The sequence below is a fragment of the Heptranchias perlo genome, chromosome 16 (assembly GCF_035084215.1).
Source record: "Heptranchias perlo isolate sHepPer1 chromosome 16, sHepPer1.hap1, whole genome shotgun sequence".
Classification (NCBI taxonomy): Eukaryota; Metazoa; Chordata; class Chondrichthyes; order Hexanchiformes; family Hexanchidae; genus Heptranchias; species Heptranchias perlo.
Window position 1 is genome coordinate 23,107,542 of NC_090340.1, and position 22,678 is coordinate 23,130,219.

Below are 22,678 nucleotides of genomic sequence, written 5' to 3' on the forward strand. Positions count from 1 at the left end.
TGACTTAAATTATATGTAAATCAGACAACTAGAAATTAGTGATTGTGTAGATCGTGCTGATTTATGGTAACATTTTGAAAGCTGGACTTCCATATCCTCATGCATTGAACACGGTCTAGTTCAGTTCATTCAGTTTTAATTGTACAGTGCATTAAAAGACAAATGTATGTATAAGAAGATGTGTGTATTTTTAAATAATGATTATTTAGTAAAAAAGTATTCATGGTTATTAGGAAGAAGTTGTAGCCAACTTTTAGGCAGCTAGACATGTGTCTTATTAGGTATTTATTTTCAAATGGTCAGCAGTGAAAGTTTATTTTAGATTGTATTGGGAATTTTGTGAATTACAGGATCACAAACTGTGTTGCATTAATGGCAGATGTATAGCACTGTAGCTTAAAACGTATAATATTGTCAGAAGTTGGTATTTTCATTTTCTGAAATCATTAATTGCAAATAAGCATGTACCTGACCTAAATCTACAACTGATCCAAACCTGGAATTCCAACATAACAAATGTCTCATACTTTACACCCATTGCATTTACTTCCATTGTATTTAATTCTTGTTTGAACATACCACCGAGTTATTAATCCTGATGCGTGCTTAGAATATTTAAATAATAAAAAGCTGCTATCAGTGAAAGTGACCATGATTGTTGGAAAAACTCAACTTTTTCACTAATGACCTTTAGGGAAGGAAACCTGTCATGCTGACCTGGTCTGGCCTATATGTGACTCCAGTCCCAGTGCCCTCTGAAGTGGCCTAGCAAGCTCACTTAGTTTTGTCAAACCTCTTCAAGATGAAGGACCACCACCTTTTCAGGGCTGTTAGGGATGGGCAATAAAAGCCAGCCTTGCCAGCGATGCCCATATTCTGAGAATTAAGAAAAATGAAAATGATCAATCCACTGATGAAATTATACATTCACAATCATTTTTGCGTTAACAGAAAAGTCTCCTAATAAATATTAAGGCCTGGAGTGCCCTCTGCATTTGTGCCCAGATACACCTATAATCTGGGCGCAAATCAATTCCGGGGTTTAAAAGATTGCGGAATTATTCTGCGTTAGTGAGTTAATTGTGTGACTGCAATACGCCTAAGTTTCCTCAATCTTTTATGTTGGTCCATCACTCCATCCGAACGAATCTCCGTCCACCAAATTGGCCACGCCCCCCCGACTCTCAAATGTGAGTATCCACCAATCCCGCTTGTTTGGGCGGGGGCGGGGGTCTCAACATTGCGACCAGATTTTTAGGCGCAGCAGGAAACAGTTATTTTTCTGGTCTTTTAATTATAATTTTGAGTGTTTCTTAAAAATGTATCCTTACTGAGACCTGCTCTATATTTTCTATTTCTTTTTACGCACTATTATGGTATAAGTATAAGTCACATTAAAAATTGAAAAGCTTCCCTGGTTGCAGGCTCTTAAACTTGCAGTGCCTGATGTGCAGGAGTAATGGTTAAATGAGTTGAAACTTCAATTTTAAGACTGAAAGAAGAAATATACTAGTGTGGATTCGGAGTTTCCTTGGATCCTGATTCTTTACACTGATGTATGCCCAATATACATCCATTTTAAGTTTGGGCATGTTCTGATGAGATTAGGAGGATACTTGGGTGTAACTTGACATCAATAAAATTAGGTAACATTGGGCGCATTTTCATGTCCAACTTCTGGGTTGTGCCCAAGGAGGAAACTCCAGGCTGAAGTGTTGTAAAATGACTGCCAGTTTTTAACAGCAGTTCATAGAAAGCCTGATGCAACTGCAACTTTTCTTGTCAAGCTACTTTTTTTAAAATCAGGATGCAGGTGTATTGTATATAGGGAAGTTTGCTGTCCCATGCACACAATTTGATATTGAATAGCACAATTAATTTATTTTAAATTATAAAGCATATTGCCCTATCCACCACTTGGAACTGAAAATAATGAAGCAATAGCCAATCTTTTGAGACCAGTTTTTGTAATTGGTCTACATTGATACCATTTAATTACAGAAGGATACTGTACTTCATTTGTATAAGATTAAAGATATCTGATCTGCATGGTTTGATCACTTGTCATGTCGCCACTTTGACAGCTACCTGTAATATCTTCTCTCTCATCTTTTGAAGCATTTGACCTATAGATCACGTTGTTGTACAACAGAGGGTGACATAGAGGCACACTGTCCTGAACATGAAATCTTTATTGTGAATAGACTTATGCTTGAGAATATCAGACAGAGGGGTTTTTGTTATTTATGTTGGTAGGCTTATGCCAAATTTTTGTTCTGTCTACTTTTTAAAGATTTAGTTAATAACCCTTGCTGTAAAATTTTGTTGTGCAGTAAAGTATTTTTTCATGGCTGATTTAACTTTTAATGACTTAACACCTTGTAATTTGGCACTGGTGGCTAATTTCAGTGTTATAATCTTAGACTTTGAAAGGCAGCAACAGTTGGGGAGTAAAAGAGAGATGAAAGGAGTGACAATTGACAGGACTGCAAAGCGGTTTTGTGTATAATAAATAACCTAAGCCTGATCTGTCTTCACTGTTGCTAAAGGCTGAGATACTGTAGCAAACATATTATGTTGTTATGCACAGAAAGTGTGGTACTGCATACATTGCAAGATATGTATTATAATTTATCAAATATTGATGTGCTAGGTTTGTAACTGCTAAAATAAATTATTCTTCCACTTATTGACAGTCATTCAATGAAGAAATTGACAAAGGATATGGTCCCTTTTTAAGAAATTAGCAGCAGATGACATGTTCCCCTCCCCCTCCCTTTCACTGTGTTCATGACCCTGGGCTGTATAGTTATTTATTTTTTCTTATTACTGGCAATTGCTTTTCATTGTTTTTTCCATATCAGCAGTGGCTCCTAAATGTTGTTTCAATTTCTTGGTTATTGTTGTTCAAAAATTTCTTCCTACAATCTCAGCTAAGGAAAGTTTGATAAAGTTGTAGGGTTTCTTTTGGCTCATTCAGGGATGTCATCTTTGCTGTTGGTTCAGAGTAGCCTACCCTGAGGTGGTCATTCCTGGTTGAACCTACCTTTTCAGTCTCCCATCATTTCATTAGTTTTCAAAGTATGAGGCCTGCTCCAAATTCAGTAGAAGAACTTGACATTACCAACTAATTTGTTGCATGGTTGTACGGGTTACCATGTCAAAGCTTAATTTCTATAGGTGCAAGTTTCAGTTGAACACAAAGCATTCTTCCACTCCCTGGTCAGATAGTATCATTTCATAAAGTCTGAACAGTGGAACTGGTTCATGCAGCACAGAAGCTTTGTTGTTGTAGAAGCTGATGGGAATGTATGACTCTGATTTGGCTCTTAGATTAGCTTGAATTCGTAATCCCTATTAAAATTAATAGATGCAGCAGTTCCTTCCTATTGGTGATTTCACTTGAGGCGATCTAGAGGGAAGAAGACCCAAAATGATGGACTCGATGGTGAAGCAGATATGGTATAAAGACAACATATATATTTGTGTCTCTTTTTCTCATACTGGAAAGGAAATTTTTCTACAGGTGCTATTGGTAGAAATGATAAGATTGCAGGCCTGTGTGGCTTTACAGAGAAAACACTAATTTATTCAAGTGGTAACAATACTGCTCCAATAAAGTGTAGCACTTTTTAAAGTGAAAGGGAAGAATGGCTAAATTTTAAAAAAGTGACAGCATCAATATTACAGAGAATATAATTATAGTGAAAATCATTTGCACTCGAAAATAGTAATAAGTTTAAAATGCTAGTAAAAGATCACTGTTTATATGAAATGAAAGAAGAGCCTATATATTCCATGCTTGTGATGTATGTTTCCTGTGGAAGACCAGTCGACACATATTTTCCAGTAGCTGCGATGTTAGCTGCTGATTATGGTTTATCTGCATATTTTTCTGAATACGTATGTCTTCTGGTACAAACTTGAATGGTGATTCATCTAATTGAGGACAAACTTTTTTTTAGTATAACCATGTATTTATGACTTCAATATCCCCATAAAATTTTCAGTTTAGAAAAGCATTTTATTAACATTGCATAACACAGTGTGAATTATATATAAAATGCAGTAACGTTGGAAAGACTTGCATCAAAATTGCCTTAGCTCTGGCATCTTCCTATATTTAATTTGAAGGGTTTTGATTTCATCCTTATATGGTGTTGTATGCTATGTGCAAATAAGCCTACATAAGTTGCTCCTGCATAAAGTAAAGGTTTTATTCTATGGCCATTTATTGGTATTAGCAACAATGATGTGGTGGTCTGCTGTACTAAAAGTACAGTTTAATTGAGGTTATGATACCATCTTCTGTACTGAATATGTACATTTCTATTTTAGAATTTTAAGGAAGAGCTTGCTTTGCATTATGTGTCTAATGCTAGCAATCATTTTGCAGGGTGATTAGGTACCATTGTCATTTTCTTGCATTTATTGTAGTATGATGGATATTTGTGATAGGAACATGATCTGACTTTACCACAGCCCCTTTGGGGCGTGCTCTCCATGGCTACAAACTCGTTGATATTACTGTTACTTTTGCAAAAAGCAATTATTGATCACATTTTGCACAGTCACATTACCTTGTTCCTACATGATATCTTGTTCATTTAACTTTCCATCTCTCATTGTCCACATTATTCAACACTACCATGCAGTGCCTTCGTCTTGTTTAGGAGCTAATGTAAATATCTATAAAGCAGAACATCCGAGCCATATTTCTATTATGGGAAAGTGAACTCTGTAATGTCACAAGGTACTCCACAGAGGTATAATCAGGCAAAAGTGGATGCCAAGCCAAAGGAGGAGATATTAGGAGAGGCAACCAAATGTTTGATCAAAGAGATGGGTTTTCAGGAGGAGAGGAGGGTGGAGAGGCAGTCATGGGCTGAGGGAGCGAATTCCAGAGTGTGGAGTCTGTCAGCTGAAGACACTGCACCAACGGTGGGGTGAAAAGAAGGGGCTGAGGAGCAGAGAGTTCATGACTACACTTCAAAAGTAATATATTGGCTGTAAAGTACTTTGGGACATGTGAAAGGTGCCGAATAAATGTAAGTTTGTTCTTTTTGTTTCTTTAGGAGTTAGAAGTTACATGTAATATATTATCACCGAGGGGGAAACACCGTAGGAAAGGGCACTAATGCCATTCACACATGGCAAAGTAGGTTAATAAATCGATTGTACTGTATTTGAACTTTATCTAGAGAGTTTATTCTGATTGTATAGAGGAAAGTAGCAGCACAACAAAGGACAGGTCTTAGTGGAGGAAGTGCAGAAGGTGCTTGGAGGCACTTTCTTAGTACCATGTAGACAATGGTGCCTTGACATCGAGGGCTGCTACTCCCCCCACTCGTTTGGCATTCAGCTCTTGCGTCCACGTCTGGATCAAGGTTGAGTAGTTCTGGCAGATTCTGGAGCAGGTGTATATATATATATGTGTGTGTGTGTGTGTGTCAAACTAATTACCCACTTTTCAATAATATTTGAAAGCATATGTTGACATGGGTGTGGTAGCTAACAGCAAAATTAAGAAAGCATGTATTAGTAATCTGTCACATGAACATGTTTGGGCAAGAGCTAGCATAAATAATGAAAATGAATCAGTTTATTTTCAAAGTCACTGTAGGCTTTTAGATTAGTTTGAAATGTGACTTTGTTTTATGGATGATATTATTGATGTGACAAGCTTAAGCCTGCATTTCCTGTGTTAGCAACCACATTTGCTGCTGATCCAAGGGAATTGCTGCAAGGATCAGTGCTTTAGTCTTAATAAGCTGTGATCTTGAAACCAATGGTGAAAAATTTAAACAAGGTGGCTCTGAACAGATGGCTAACTTTTCTACCCATCTGTGCAAGCTGTCTGTGACATATAAGTGCAGTAATGCTGATGTTCTTCAGACTTTTGATGCATTCTCCTTAAATTCTGCAGATTGTCCTGTTAAAGATTGTTATACATAACACAAGATAAATGTTTAATTTTACGTCCACTTATTCTTTTTTCCACATTTCCATTGATATAAAAAAAAGACTTGCATCACCCTTAAGGTATTGTGCCACAGTGGCTTTCTTAAAAGGGGAAATCCTTTATCATAACCCATTAAAAAATTATTTTGATCTTATAGTAAATGTAAGTATATTAAGTGAGGTTCAAATAAATGGGTATCACACATATTTGTTGGTTATTTATTATGTTTGAAGTGAACAAACTCCAAAGATGTTTTTGCTATAAGAGGAAGTAATTACAGGCTCAGTGTTCACTATTATATTTATTAGCGATTTTTTTTTTTTGTTTGAATTTTTATCCTGATCAAGGTGAGGGATTTTGGTGCTAGGGACTGGAACATTTTTCCATTTCAGGAATCCAGTCATCAAGCACCCCTGAGTCAGGTACAGCAGAGTAAAGCTTCTTCCACTCAGTCTCAATGATGTGCCTCAGCCCCAACCACAGAAGATCACACTCTACTGCACCATTGTGATATTTCTCTGGGCTCAATTTTAGGGGGCAATTGTGGGTGCATTGGGGCGGGGGGGCTCTGAAAATTGCGGAAATCCGTTTAGGTTCGGAAGCCGACTCCAACTTGCTGGCAGTTAAAACCGGTGGATGACAATTGAAGAGCCAGAGGTACCTAAGGCACTTTACCTGTGACAGATTAAGTGATTGTGGTGAAACCAGACATGAAGGGCTGGATCAGGGAAAAAGAAACTAAATAAATTAAATAAAAAACCATAGAAGGAAGTTAAAATACAAAATGAACCTACCTTTGCACCCTGCTCCGATGTCTCCCTCTCTTCTCCGCCCCCACCCACTCCCCGATCTTCCATTCCAGCGCCGGATGACATCCCGCTCTCTCTTTCTCCCCCCCCCCCCCCCCCCCCCCCCTCCACCAAGCTGCAGCTCCTGATGGCAGCCAGCCTTCACCACCCCCCACCCCCCCACTGCCAACCCGCCACCATTGGAAAATCGACCCCAGAGGCTTTTCGCAACAGCCACTGTGTGGTCTCCTGACCACGATTCCAGTTATGCAGCACTGAAGCAGAATTGTTTGCACAAATTGATTAACTTGTCTCTTGTTTATATTATGGAACTATAATTGTATTAGTTCTAATTGTGCTGAATTTGGCAAAAATTGCACATGCACAGTTGCTCAAGAGTTACAAATATAGTTTTAAAACAACTGCGCATATACACATGCAGTTACTGCAAAGTTACAACCTTGCCATTCTCTGATGTCAGCTCTGTGCAAGCCATTTAGCATCTATATTTACTTTTTGCAAACATGGTTTTATATGGATTGTGGCAGTGGCTGAAAGCAGAGCTGTTAGATAGAATGTTTGAGGCACCAGTTATAAAATTAGTGACATGTCCTGACAATTTGTCATAAAGCAATTGCTTGAACAGTCCACGGACCATGATCACATATCATACACTTTGCAATATTGGAGAGATGTGCCTGGACTGTGTCAGGCTTCTGCAAGATAACAACTGGAGCAGCTAGAGAATGAACCAGACAGCTACTGCAGTTGGACCGCAGCAGTCTGCATTTGTCCCAAAATCTGCACAGATTACCAGCAACAAAGCTTCACACATGAGTTCATCTGCCTGTGGCATACTGTCCCTGATTGCATCAGCACCTGGAAATCTGCCCTTTTAGTATGTAAAAGTTCAAGTACAAAGTTGACCATCACTTGCTGAATTATGGTTTCTAGAGTATGTATTAGATTAAGGGAATTATGATTTACTTATTACTCCAGTACAATGTATGATACCTGTCTTTGTTCCACTGTCTTGAGTTACCCTAATATTCTGCTATTTAATATGCAAAGAAGGATTAAATTAATATGCCAGGATAAAGGTGCCCCATTAAAGAAGCTATTGTATATCATCCGAAATGTTTAGCCAGTTCGAGCCGGTAAGATGGAAGTGGCTGAGCGTGCCAGTGGCACGTTTTACTGCATTGTCTTTAAGCAGTTTCACAGATGTAATCTACATAAATAAACTTGAGGCTTTTTTTAAAAAAAAGAGTACTATTGTAAAAATTGCAGTAGCCTAACTGAGCAGATGCTAAAGGTTGAGCTACACCCGAGAAATAATCTTCATTTGTCATATGTGGGTAAAAAGACTGACCTTTCGTTCCCCTATCCCCATCGTGAGGGTTTTCCCTCATCGTAATCATCTAACTATCATGTATTCACAGTATGTGGGGTGTGCATTTCATTGAAAACTTATTATACTTGCAGTGCATGGTAGTCCCGTTGGTGCCACTGTGCTCAATATTTTCCATGTTAGTCTCACTCTGTGTGACTCACAATAGCTGGTATTTTATAGTGAGGGTGTATCAACCTGTGATTGTGCAGTCTAGCCACTGGGTTCCCACAAATTGTTCAAATGTTTTCTGAGTATTTTTCATCTGCCATTTTCCTCAACCGCCATTTTCCTTAGTAACTCAAAGTTCTAATACCAAGTAAGAGCTGCTGAGGAAAATGAACGGGAAGAACCAGTGATGTTTGTGAATTAGTTGCTAGATTGTCTGTAATCAAAATATAATTAGTAGATCTCCCATGGCATTGCTCATGCTGAGTTGTCTGCTCCCTTGACCTTTATCTCTAGTGTCAGTGCCTCTTTCCTAAATCCATAACTTTTTTTGCTGTTTCATCCCTCTGTGTGTGCCTTTGATCTGCCTATCTGGCCTGATATTTGTGTCTTTGATATTGTTGTTTCTCTTCACTGATCTCTCTCTCTCTTTGAAGTGATCTCTGTATTGCCTGGCTGTTTGTGTGCCTATTTGTCTCTGATCTCTTTGGCCAATTGTGTATATGGTGATGTATTAGTGTAATCTTTCTATGTCTCATCATGCTGAATATCATTGACATGATTGTCTGTGATGGGTGTGTTTGTGTTCTTGTTCGCCTAGTGTGATGTTTTGTCCACATTTTTGCTTTCTTTTCTTCTCTGTCTGTGTAAAAACAGAAAATGCTGGAAATACACAGCAGGTCAGTCATTATCTGTAATGAGTGAAGGCAGGTTATAATGTTTTGGGTGTATTCCTTCAATGAAAACTGAAGATTTGAGAGCTCCGAGATAGAGACAAGAGCTTCATAAATTCCTCCCTGGAATCGGGGTCCATGAGGCTCCTTTCTGTTTCTAGTATGGAATGAAAAGGGACTTCTTTGACGGTGGGTTTTGACCAAGCGAAAGGTACTGGCAGTAAAGTCCTGCTATTTTGTGGGTGGAGCCTGTAGGCATTGATAATTTCAGTCGAAGTAAGAAGTTTTGATACTGCTGCTATGCCAGGAGGACTAGATAATGGGCTGAGGGTTCATGGAAAGCACTGGGAGAGAAGGAGCAATACCTTTGGTGAAGATGCTTTTCTCCCCTCATTGCTGGCCAGTTACAAAAAATTGAATCAAGAAAGTATTTCTGGAGCCAGCTGCTATTAGATGGAGAACCTGAACAGAATTTAGGCCATTAGTTTCTTGAACTACTACTGAAAGCATTGACACCATTTTCAGCTGAGCCCTTCACAGAGAGGGGAGTAATATTCCTGAAAAAGCGTTTTGTTGGGTCTCTCTTTAGAAGAGAACTCTGAGTGTCATTGGCATCAGTTGATTACACACTTTATTCATTATATTACTCAATATCCTCGAATTTCCTACCTAACACCATTGTGGGACCATCACTGCAAGGACTGCAGTAGTTCAAGAAGGAGGCCTGCCACCACCACCTCTCAGGGCAACTAGGGATGGGCAATAAATCCAACTTTGCCAGCGTTGCCCACGTCCCGAAAATAATAATAATAACATTGATAGTGCAACACCCTCTGAGTTACAAGGTTGTAGGCTCAAGCCCTACTATGGAATTGAGCACATATTCTAGGCTAACACTTAAGTGTTGTACTGAGGTATACTGTATTGACAGAGATGTTGCCTTTCAGATGAGATGTTAAACAAAGGAACTGTCTCCCAGGTGAATATAAAAGATCCTATGGCACTATTCAGAGAAGCCAGGGACCTCTGTATTCTGACCAATGTTCCTCATTCAACTAATACCACCCAAAAGGTTCATTCATTTGCTGTGTGTGAACCTGTGCCTATATAACAACAGTAACTTCACTTCACAAATAATCCATTGGTTGCAGTGTTTTGGGATGTCCTCAGGAAGTGATAAGGTGCTATATAAATGTGATTTTATTTTCTCTGCTATAAAATATGTATTGGTATTGTTGGAGGTACTTGCACAAAGTTAAGTTATTAATAAACTGAAAGCCTTCCCAGTAAAAAACTGAAGTTAGTCCTGTCTTAGCATCAGCAGTAGTAGAGCACCAATCCCCTAATGGGTCAGGGGACTGTGTTTCACAAGATCTGGTATTGCTATTGTTTGGCTATAATACTCCTGCAGTTGATAAAAAAAAATCCTTCAGAATCATTTCCTAACATGATATAGGTGATGGTCTAAAAGTTAAATCTATTTGTTTAGAGTTAAGGAACAGGAGGGCAGCTCCAGCTCTGTTGGGAGTATAGACTTCTGAACAGTGGAAAGGAAATATAGGAAGAGTTATGTATACAGTGTAAAGAGAAATGCAGAAACAACAGTGCCATAATAATGGGTGACTTTAATTATCCAAAGATAGAGTGTAGTAAGAGTAATGTAAGTAGCAAGAAAGGAGAAGAGTTTTAAAATATGACCAGGGCTGCTTTATGGATCAGAATTTTTTAGTCCAACAATGAAATAGGCAGTGCTGGATCCAGTTCTAAGAAATAAAAATGATAGAACTCACAGTGGAAAAGCACCAGGCCCTGATAGTATGTATCTTAGAATGCTGAAGGAAGTCAGAGAGGAAATAGCAGAGGATCTGAACACAATGTGTCAAACATCCATACACAGGGAAACTGTGCCAGAGAAGTAGAGGCTTTCCAATGCAACATCTCTTCAACAAGGGAGAAAGAGAAAAATCAGGTAACTATAGAATAGTCAGTCTAACATTAGTAGTGGGTAAGTTCCTAGAGTCCCTAATACAGGATAAAATTAATACTCACCTAGAAAGATATCAGATAATTAGGACAGTGAGCATGGATTTGTAAAGGTCAAGTCTGACAAATTGAATAGAGTTCTTTGAGGAAATAAGGGAATTTATTGATAAAGGAGATGTGTATGTGGATTTTCAAAAGACATTTGATAAAATGCCGCATAGGTTTGTTGATAAAATGATGGTACATGGCGTTAAATGGTATGTGACAGCATGGGTAGAATGTTGGTTAAAGGATAGAAAAGAGATTAGTTGTTAATGGATGTTTTTCAGATTGGAGAGATATAAAAAGTGGTGTCCCCAGTGATCAAATTTTGGGGCCATTGCTCTTCTCAGTGGCCTAGATTTTAACTGCCGGCAGGTTTCCAGAAAAACATGCTGGTGAGTTAACTTTTCATCCCCTGTGACGGAATGAGACTTGTCCAATTTTAAGGACCAAGCTTCATTTAAATGTTGGAACCAGACATGCATATGTAAAAAAGACCTGGCCTGCTTTGTCCTTGCTGCCTGTTCAGTAGAGCAGGTTAAAATTGGGAACAGCCAGCTGCCGACAGTTCCAGGGCGGGTAAATAACCTGAACGATTTTAACTGCTCATTTCTGCCGAGTGGGTAGGATTAAAATTGACCCCAGTACACATAGATGATCTGAATTTTGGGACAGGGTGCATAATGTCAACATCAGTTAAGGGGAAGTTACTGAAATCTATCATCGGGGATAGAGTGATTGAGCACTTGGACAAGTATCAACTGATCAAAGAGTCAGCATGGATTTGTGAAGAGTAGGTCACGTTTGACTAATTTAGTTGAATTTTTTGAGGCGATCACCAACATAGTGGATAGGGAAGTGCCTATGGATGTTTACACCAGAAGGTACTTGATAAGGTTCTGCACAAGAGATGATAAGCAAAAATGAGAGCGCACAGAATTAGAGGTAATCTTGTGACATGGGTCAGTAATTGGTTGGAAGGTAGGAGTCAGTGAGTAGGGATAATGGGCACATGACTAGTAGTGGTCCCCAGGGGGGACTACTACTAGTCATGGATACTGGAGCCTCAGTTGTTCACCATATATATTTATAAATGACTTGAATGAAGGAATAAGAGAGTTGTCTATCCAAGTTTGTGGATGGTACTAGTTAGGAGGCACGATAAGTTGTGGAGATGGGAGAAGGAAGTTACAAAAGGACGTAGACAGACTAAGTGACTAGACAAAACTATGGCAGCTGGAGATTAATATAAGGAAATGTGAAGTCATCCACTTTGGATCCAAGAAAGACAAATCAGAATATTGAGAAACTAGAGGCTGTGGATGAGCAAAGGGATTTGGGTGTCCATGTGCACTGATCACTAAAAGCTATTGCACAGGTACAAAAAGTAATCAAAAAGGCTAATGGAATATTGCCCTTTATCTCAAGGGAGTTGCAATACAAAAGTGAAGAAGTGATGCTTCAGTTGTACAGAGCCTTGGTCAGACCCCATTTAGAGTGCTGCGTTCAGTTTTGGGCACCGAACCTCAGGAAAGATATGTTGGCCTTGGAGGGGGTACAGCACAGATTCACCGGAATGATACCAGAGCGTAATGAATTAAATTACGAGGACAGGTTGCATAAACTTGGTTTGTATTCCATTGAGTTTAGAAGGTTGTGCGGTGATCGAATCGAGGTGATTTAAATGATAAAGGGATTTGATAGGGTAAATACAGAAAAACTATTTCTGGGGGAATCAAGAACAAGGGCATAATCATAAAATTAGAGTTAGGCCCTTTAGAAGTGAAATCAGGAGCACTTTTTCACACAAAGGGTGGTGGAAATCTCGAACTCTCTACCAGAAGGCTGTGTGGATGCCGGGTCAATTGAAATTTTCAAGACTGAGATCGATAGGTTTTTGTTATGTAAGGGTGTCAATGGATATGGGCAAAGGTGGGTAGATGGAGTTGAGATACAGATCAACCGTGATCTAATTGAATGGCAGAGCAGGTTCGAGGGACTGAATGGCTTGCTTCTGTTCCTGTATTCCTAAAATTTGCAGCAGACACAAAAGTAGGGACTGCTGTTAACTATGAGCAGGACAGTAAGTGACTTCAGGAGGATGTATACAAGTTAGTAGTTTGGGCAGATGGAGGTTAGATGAAATTTAATGCAGAGAAATAGGATTTGATACATTTTGGGAGGACCAGTAAGGAGAGGACATGTACATTAAGTAGTAAACGTTAAAAGAAGAGAAACGGAGAGACTTGGGTGTTCAGATGCACAACTCTTTAAAAGTGGAAGTACAAGTTGATAAAGATTTATTTTTTAAAAAGGCATATGGGTCCGCAGGGTTTGTAAATTTGGAGCATAGAGTACGAGCAAAAAGTTAATGTTAAACCTGTGCAGATTATGGTTGGGCTGCCATTAGAATATTGTGCCTAGTTTGGAATGCCTTACTTTAGGAAGCATGTCAAGGCCATGGCGAGGGTGCGGAAGAAGTTCACTAAGATGAGGAGGGGTGAGGAGAAACTAAAGAAACTGGGACTTTCTTCATTAGATTAAGAGGATTTCAAAAGAGCTGTTCAAAATTGAGAGGTTTTGATAAAGTAAATTGAGAAAAACTATTTTTACTGGTTGATAAGTTGATAGGAGAACATAAAGTTAAAAAAGCATCAAAAGAATGGAGGGAGAAGTTAGGAGAATTTTCTTTTGCAGAGGGTTTTGGGGACATGGAATGCCCTCCTAGAAACAGTGGTGGAATAGCTGTTTCAGAGAGCCAGCACAGACATGATGGGCTGAGTGGTCTCCTCTATGATGTAAAATTCCATGGTTCTTTGAAGTGATCTGTTTGGTCCAGAATAAGAACCCAAGTAGATCTGATGAAGCTTCATATTGTGCAGATGATAAAACACCTGAAGCACTTGTTATGCACTTCAGCAATGGTGAAAGCCCTTGAGCACTGTGAACAGTGCTTAAACTAGTATTGTAGGATGCCACCCTGTCAAGTTTTATTTTAATCAAAACTAAACTATCAAGGAGAGAAAAATAGTTCAACATTAATCACAAAAGATTTAAAACAATTAAAGGCCTGTCACCAATGGTGAAAAGAACTCATTGACAAGTTTAGAAGAGTTCCTTTTCATTTGATGTGGAAAGGAAGCTCATATGTGTGAAAATGTAACATCAGTAGGGAAAATGTTTTGAAACAATCTGTCATTCTAACAGAATACGCAATTGGTAATCATGTAAGAAGAGTCCTCATTTGTGCAATGTGTTGCACTTTTCCCCACTGAATGTGTACTGTGCAACCAACTGACTGACACATGTACCTGAATGGTGGTAAGCTTTGAGACATGATGTTCCTTTTGCTGATGAAGCATGACATTCTTGAGGTGCAGTAAGAGGATTATAATTCAGTCTAAGCAATTGTCATCAACAGTGAAACTTCTTCCATGAAGCTTAGTAAGTGAGCAGAAGCTTTTTAACCTCTTTGACCAAGCTGTCCTGTTGTTTCCTGACTAGATTTGATGCAAGTGTTTTGGACAGCTGTACTGCCAGTCTAAAGCAGAGAACCTTATGGGAATCTCTTGATACACAGAAAACATTGCAGTTCAGGCTGCACAACTTACTTCAGTTTTACTTACATGTTAGTAAATAATTTATTTGGGCTATTTCCTTAATTACATTTGGTGAACCTATGCAACAAACAGGTGCAACCAGGTAAAAAACCAGAGTATTGTGTGTGATGTCCAAGGTTTCTGGCATCAGATGTCTGTTAGTCTGCATGGCAGTGAAGTGTGGAATTCTGCCATTGCTTATTTCCTCACAATTTTGCAGCTCACGTATTCCACACAAAACAGTTAATTTTGGACTTTGTTGGGGGGCACCTTTTAGAATACTATTAGCCTGAGGTTTTAGTAGTAGCAGTTAGAGCATCGTCTGGTATTGTAGCTTTTATAACGTCAGTGCACATTTTATTATGAGAATTGTCGATTTATGAAGAAAGCAGCTAATCTGTAACACATAATTTCATTTGTTACTAGGAATTTAAAATACAAGATTTATTGATTTATATTTTATGTTGATTTTTTTTCTTGGTTTGTTCAGTCTATTATTACTAATGCACTAAATGACTGTTGGTCATATCTGTAGTCTTGAGTTGTGGAAATTTAGTTTGTAGCCTTTTATGTTTTTCGTTAAAAGCCGTTAACTGGATTGAATGCATAAAGGATTGATAGTAATTGGTTGCAGTTTTCCTTTTTACTTGTTAGGTACCTAAACAGAACTGATATAAATGTAACTTGTCACATTTTCTGCAAGTCAGAAAGGAGCATACTGTACATTTTTGTAGTTACTGTTAAATTAATTATGCTTTTCTTTTGGCAGGATTCTGAATCCTTGGATACTTGTATTCAAAGTACTCTTTCAGCACTCTATCCCCCCTTTGAGGCTACAGCATCCACCGTTCTCTGTCAGGTTTTTGACGTAGTGGAGAAAACGTACCATGGTGACGGATTGTGCTACCTCATTGATTTTCTTGTCCCTGCTAAACACATTCTGCAATGCATTCAGCAAGACGCTTGTGTAAGTATGAGTGTGAAGGTAGTGGGTGGGAGAATCCAAATTGGTTCAGTTTGATAGGACTGTGACTTTGATATAAAATGTGAAAGTGCACTGATATAAAACTGTTAATGTGAAATTGCAATGCTTGTTACTCTGAATGCCATGTTTTAAAATGTAAAGTCTAGTCATCATAGACGACTGCACGCAAAACAATCCCTGGGAGAAGGTGCGACTGTTTGCAGTCAGTTCCTCTAATCTTGGCTATTCATTTTTGGAGCGCAAAAAAAGTTGCATAAAAATGTGACTGTTCAGTTGCCATCAAGTAAGTTAGAAAAAATGCAATAGACTGAATAAATTTATCTTAGAAGTAATTACGATTTCAATATAAACAGCACTCGTCCAAGACTTATCTCCTTGATGTGATTACTTTTTTGACCACAGACTGTGAGTAGCTGAAAGGACTGATAGAGCAATGTCTGTATTTTCTTCAAAAATTGAGCTCTCTGTTATTGCCTGATGCTATTCCTAGGGGGAGGGGGATAACCAATTGTAATAATGTCAAATCTCCCATCCCAACTTAAAAGCAGATTTGATGTTGAGTACTTCTAGAACTCAAAACTCCCAAACATGTGATTAGAAACCCAGCTCTGAAACTACTAGGCTATCAGGCTGCCAGTAAATCTTTGACTGTTAAGTGTATCAGGTCTTAATGAAATGAAAATACAGAAATGGGCATGCTCTGTTTGATTATTTTAGATCTCTGTATGTCAGTGAGTATTTGATTAATGCAAGGATTAACTTACAAAAGTCAAATTGTGTGCCAAAGGAAGATGGGCGTTAGTTAAAGCCCTCATCCCATCGGACTTGTGAATTTGGTTTTATAAACACAAATCTATTGTGCACCTTTTTGTGATGAAGCTAGTGAAGTTTTTAATGTTGAATGAAACCTTTGCTGATTACTCGAGTATAGTAGGTTTGTTTCTTGTATCAAATACAAATTGTATGTCAGTGCTGTTTAGAATGTAAGCTTCACTTTAATTGGCTTTTCCTAATAATTTTGGTTAAATACTTAAGTTGCTAAAATAATGTAAAATGGCATGGACAAAAAATCTTTTTATTGGTTTAAAAATGAAATCCAAATTGAAGTAGAAATACATTTTCTCACTTTTAGCTGTTTTTATGTGATGTGGTTGTTACAAAATACAAGATTTATCAACACTCTTGAATTAGAATATTATCACTGTGTAATAGATTAATTTGAGGAAACTTCTAGAGTACAATGGATTGAGCTGATAAAATAGATCTCTTTAAATAAAACTTGAACATGTAATAGCTTTTCTTGTTTAAAAAAAAAACTTATACCTTGAATAAGTAGTTACACTACATGTACCAGAGGCAACAACAAATGAAAATGCTGAACCTGTTCATAACAGTAATTGAAAAATTGCATGTTATGTTGCACCCTTAATTGTAACTTATGAACAAGTGCCTCAGTGTACTGGAAGTCTTTGCACTTCTCTGAAATATATTAAATGATTACAGGCATATCTTTTCTTGTATTCCAGTATTAAAATACATAGAAATTTTCAGGAGCTATAGTAGTACAGAGCGTTATTCTAATTTGATTTATAATGTTGCTCCAATGGATGTGATTTTATTTGAGGTATTAAATTTGTAAAGAATCCATACAAGCTGCAGTTTAGAAGCAGATGTCTCTAGAACAATGGCCATTTTAACTGATTTTAACACTAGCTTTCAAAGTTCAAAGTTTGTGTGTACAATGCCTTTTTGTAAGGTCACATTTTGTATATACAGTACTTCAGTTTCAACCTTTCTACTTACATGACTCATTTAAATCTTAAGAACATTTTATTAGAATTAAATTACAGATTTCCCATAGAATGTAATAAGGCCCAAGTTTAGTGTTCCATTTCAGTTTCTTAAAACCTACCTGCTTGAAAAGGGATTTAAACCTTCATAATGAATGGATTTAAAAGACCATCTAGCTTTCACACTTCTTAAAAAGAGGGAGGGAAAAAAAGTTACAAAGAACTATTCCAGATGTAGAAAATGAATAGAAAACCATTCCTACCATGAATCGTGGGAAATAAAATTTTGGTATGGCCTACATTACAGTCATCAACAAGTTCAAATTTCTTTTATTATTAGAATTCTAATTGACAAATTAATCTAGAGCATTATTTTTCCCTTTTTATGTTTTATAAGCATTAAAAAAAAGTAAAATTCTTAAATATAATTTGCTTTTGTCCCAACGAACAAAGTACAGCACAAGGAGGAAGAAGGAATTGTAAACTTTTCTATTCCATTAACCATCTTTGTGAAATTTGTAGGGATATTTTTTATGTTGAAGGGGCTTGTACCTATATAATGAAAGCCTTGCAACTGTATGCACTTCTTGCTGTCGCACTTATTTCATGTTACAGTTTTGTCGTGATTAGCGCTTAGTGAGCTAAACTATTAATACTTGGCATTATACTTACTATTCAGTCTTCCCACTGTCGATGATCCTGTTACCCTCGCAAAATTGTGTCTTGTATATTCTTCTAGGTGGTACTGCGGTTAGGTTTTATTATTTGTACTTTTATTTTACTTCACAGGGAATGGTTGAGGCCAAGACAGTTACACCTTTTAAGGGAAAATTGGACAAATATTTGAAGCAGATGATGATACAGAGCTATTGAGAGAGAGCAGGACAATGAGACTAATTATGGGTTGATCTAGCGAAGAGCTGGCACAAACACAGTGGGCCAAATAGATGCATCCTGTGCTGTGAATTTCTATGGTACTTCAATTTTTCTGTTTTTAAAGTCAAGATTTTAATTTGCCTGCATCTTGTTGCCTCCTCTCTCGGCATTGCTGTCTCTTGAAAATTTTTAAAACTTAAAAATTATAATATTTTTGGACCTGCTAGGACTGCTCACTCCATCTGTCTCTCAGGCCAACCTGCTCTTGCTCTCCTGGACTCATTGCCACTCGAACCCATATCCACTTTCTCCCCATACCTGTGCCTCAAGCCTCCTGCTCCCCCTACCCATGTGCTACTTCTGCTGCACCACCAAGTCAGTACTTTTCCCCGTGACTGTGGTGTCCTGATCCCATACCCGATTCATTGCACCACCAGACTGCTGCTTTTCATCCTCACAGTCACTGAGTTTCACTGACCTTTTACTATTCAAACTGCTATCAACTCAGAGGGCCAGAAATCGCGCAGAGCAGCGTGGCAAATGAGTTAGAAACAAATAGAAATAAACCCCAATTAGATAAGGTGTGTAAAAGCTATACAGAAAGAGATAAAGAGCCGACATGCTGATTGAGAATTTGAGATAGAAAAAATTGAAGAGTGAGAGAAGCGGGGAGATGTTTACAGGAAGAGAGAGGTGGGCTCCGATATTTGTGGGGAGGGAGCAGGGGTGCGTGTTTGTGGTCGGGAAACCTGGAAAAGCTGGGACGGTGGAGGTCCTGCCGAATTTAACGGCACGACCCATTATCATTTTTTTACTCCGTTTCCCACCTGGCAGCGGGCCAGAATGACAGGGTGGCCGGCTGCCGGGTGGGAAAACCTGCTGTAGAATGCCGCGGACAGGGATTGTAGAGTGTGGGCCCCGGCAATTGGAAAAGATCAGGAGTTGGGGGGGAATCGGAGCACGGCAAAGAGGAGGGAGGCAAAGATCCAGGGCATGGTGGTGGTGGTGGCGGGGGATCGGCCGATTGAGGTGTGGGGGGGGTCGGCCGATCAGGGTGGGGGGGGGGGAAGGCAGATCGCGGGGGTGGGAGGCCGATTGCGGCAGAAGATTTGCTTGAGGGACCAGGGGGAAGCACTCCTGCTCCTCATGGGCCACATGCAGCGCTCTGAGAAGCACTTATCTGGTGGATCCGGTAGTTCCTGCTTCCCTTTAGTTGCTGGGTTTCCTGAGCCATGGGAAACCCGGCCTGCAGCTATTAAATTCAAATAAATGGCTGCCAAAATCTGAGGAACAGAGCCTCACTAACATAATATAATGATGGACCCGCCCCTCCGGAGCGGGTTACTCATACCCCCAAACCTGCCGCGGTTAAACCGGAAGTAGGCGCATTTGTGGCAGGTTGGGGTCGGATTTCACATATTCATTCTCTCTCTCTCTCTCTGTCTCTCTCTCTCTCTCTCTCTGCCTTTCGGGTCTCTTTCTCTCTGTCCGTGTAATTTGACCCATTGTGTATTCAGTATACTGGGACCTACTGTTTTCCGTGGCTAACCTGTCTGAACACCAACGACACCTTTGATTGGTATGATGGTGTCCCAGCCTAATATAAGATATGCGATTTGAGAACCTCTCATTCACTCACTCACCTGACGAAGGAGATAATCTCCGAAAGCTTGTGATTTTAAAATAAAATTGTTGGACTATAACCTGGTGTTGTAAGATTCCTTACTTTTTATATAGTTATTAATCAGACAATCAATACAGAACCTAAGTGGTTTATGTAAACACTTGTGGCTAAAATCTCTGAATTGGTTTTAACCACAAGGGCTTTACCATTCTTGTAAATTCCCACTAAGTAATGCTTAAGCTGTAAAGAATTTGTAAAAGGAAGGTACTTTTGCTGTATACTTTGTAACCAGTTGCATTTATGATCTGGATGCGTATTGGCCAAATGGATCTGACAGCTACTGAATCACTGTATCTCTTCCTAGAAACTGCACTAGTTTTACTGAGGAAAAACCACATATTCTAAATTTTGTACTTAAAACCACCATTGATAAGTTTGTTTCAAGAAATAGATGTACTATTAAGAACAGAAATTTTGTGCTAGTTTGCTGCATGTAATTATTTTGCTGTGAACTTGCCTAACAAAATTCAGACAAGCTATTAAATTTTGACTCTAAAAGAGACGACCCCTTCTTGCCCACTTCCATTGAATTAACTGTAACAGAAAAAGGGAAAAATATAGGAACCGTTCCTTTTAAAAATGCTAACCTTGATTTTGTAGGTTCTGCTGGGGCTGGGGTGTCACAGATAGCAGGCATGGGATGGAAAACTGGGCGCTTGACTTCCTGCACGAGTGATTTATGTTGCGTCCTGTTTACTGAGGGCAATTTGGGAGGAAATAATAAGGTTGCAATACCAGCATGCACAACTTGATTTGAAGATTTAAATACCATTATAAAGGATCTCTTTGAATATTACATCTTTAGGCAAGGCTATGCCAATGGCGTGAGCTTTGCCCATAAAAACTGAAAGTCCTAGCATATGGTCTGCTATAGCAGGCTTTTTAAAAGCAGGAGGTATCTTTTTGAGGAAGTTATTTTGGAGGAGGTGGATGGTGTTTTTAAGCACCCTTTGCTGCATTTTGCTTCAAGGATTAGTTGGTTTTGCTGGTTAATCCTACATTTCTTGTTTTTTTTCCTTGCCAGTACTGTTCTTGATTATTCTGGGTTGCTATTAGAGGAAAACATTCCTCACAAAATTGAACTTTACAGTCATATGAGAACCCACAACCTGTGTTAATTGGATCATTGAATCATAGATTGTCATCATTGTCAACGATGGACAAACTATTAGTACTACAGGGCCTGCATTAATTGACCTCTCCACGTGGACTTGCACATGTTAGAGAAATCTGGCATTCTTGGGGACTGGCCCCTCCTCATGGTACATGAGCACCAAGTAATCGGGTTAGTAAGCCATAGCAGATTCAGCACTAAGTTCCCACTTCTGCAGGACAATTTTTTAATGTTATTCAGGCCACACTACGTGCATGTGCTGACCCCACGATGAATTCCCCGTGGTCTTTTGTACCACAGCTCCTCATTTGCTGGGATGCCTCAATGCTGTTGCTGCTGAACTCCATTACTTAAACCAAGGTTTCCTGATTTTTGATATTTAGATTTTTTTCCTGCTGTTTTTAACTGGTTAAATTGGATTTAGTGCATTGTATCCTTCTTAAGAACAGAGAATTACAGTGTCAGAGTGTAAGACGAGGTATAGCCCAATGACCAGCCTATGTTCCACCGAGTAAGAAAGGAGTAGAGAGCATGCAAATATTTTGAGGAGCCCAAGAGCATGGGAAAAAATGTGCAACAGTTCTGCGAACATAAGACCATAAGAGATAGGAGCAGGAGTAGGCCATTTGGCCCCTCGAGCCTGCTCCGCCATTCAATGAGATCATGGCTGATCTGATTTTTACTCTGTGTCTGTGTCTGTGTCTGTCTCTCTCTCTCTCCCCCCCCCCCCCCCCACACACACTGTCTGTCTGTCTGTCTGTCTGTCTCTCTCTCTCCCACACACAGTCTCTCCCTCTCTCTCTCCCACACACACGGTCTCTCTCCCACACACACGGTCTCTCTCCCACACACACGGTCTCTCTCCCACACACACGGTCTCTCTCCCACACACACGGTCTCGCTCCCACACACACGGTCTCGCTCCCACACACACGGTCTCGCTCCCACACACACGGTCTCGCTCCCACACACACTGTCTCGCTCCCACACACACGGTCTCGCTCCCACACACACGGTCTCGCTCCCACACACACGGTCTCGCTCCCACACACACTGTCACGCTCCCACACACACTGTCTCGCTCCCACACACACACTGTCTCGCTCCCACACACACACTGTCTCGCTCCCACACACACACTGTCTCGCTCCCACACACACACTGTCTCGCTCCCACACACACACTGTCTCGCTCCCACACACACACTGTCTCGCTCCCACACACACACTGTCTCGCTCCCACACACACACTGTCTCGCTCCCACACACACACTGTCTCGCTCCCACACACACACTGTCTCGCTCCCACACACACACTGTCTCGCTCCCACACACACACTGTCTCGCTCCCACACACACACTGTCTCGCTCCCACACACACACTGTCTCGCTCCCACACACACACTGTCTCGCTCCCACACACACACTGTCTCGCTCCCACACACACACTGTCTCGCTCCCACACACACACTGTCTCGCTCCCACACACACACTGTCTCGCTCCCACACACACACTGTCTCGCTCCCACACACACACTGTCTCGCTCCCACACACACACTGTCTCGCTCCCACACACACAATGTCTCTCTCCCACACACACACTGTCTCTCTCTCTCCCACACA

The 22,678-nt window shown here is 39.7% G+C and overlaps 1 protein-coding gene across 3 annotated transcripts in view; it reads left to right on the top strand.

Annotated features, from left to right (window-relative positions):
- plekhg4 (pleckstrin homology domain containing, family G (with RhoGef domain) member 4) overlaps positions 1-22,678 on the top strand; it is a 211,178-nt gene that overhangs the window by 19,036 nt on the left and 169,464 nt on the right. For all 3 annotated transcript variants that reach the window (XM_067997802.1, XM_067997803.1, XM_067997804.1), the window contains exon 2: positions 15,376-15,573. In XM_067997802.1, coding sequence (XP_067853903.1) covers positions 15,376-15,573 — 198 coding nt within the window. The remainder of the gene's footprint in view (positions 1-15,375; positions 15,574-22,678) is intronic.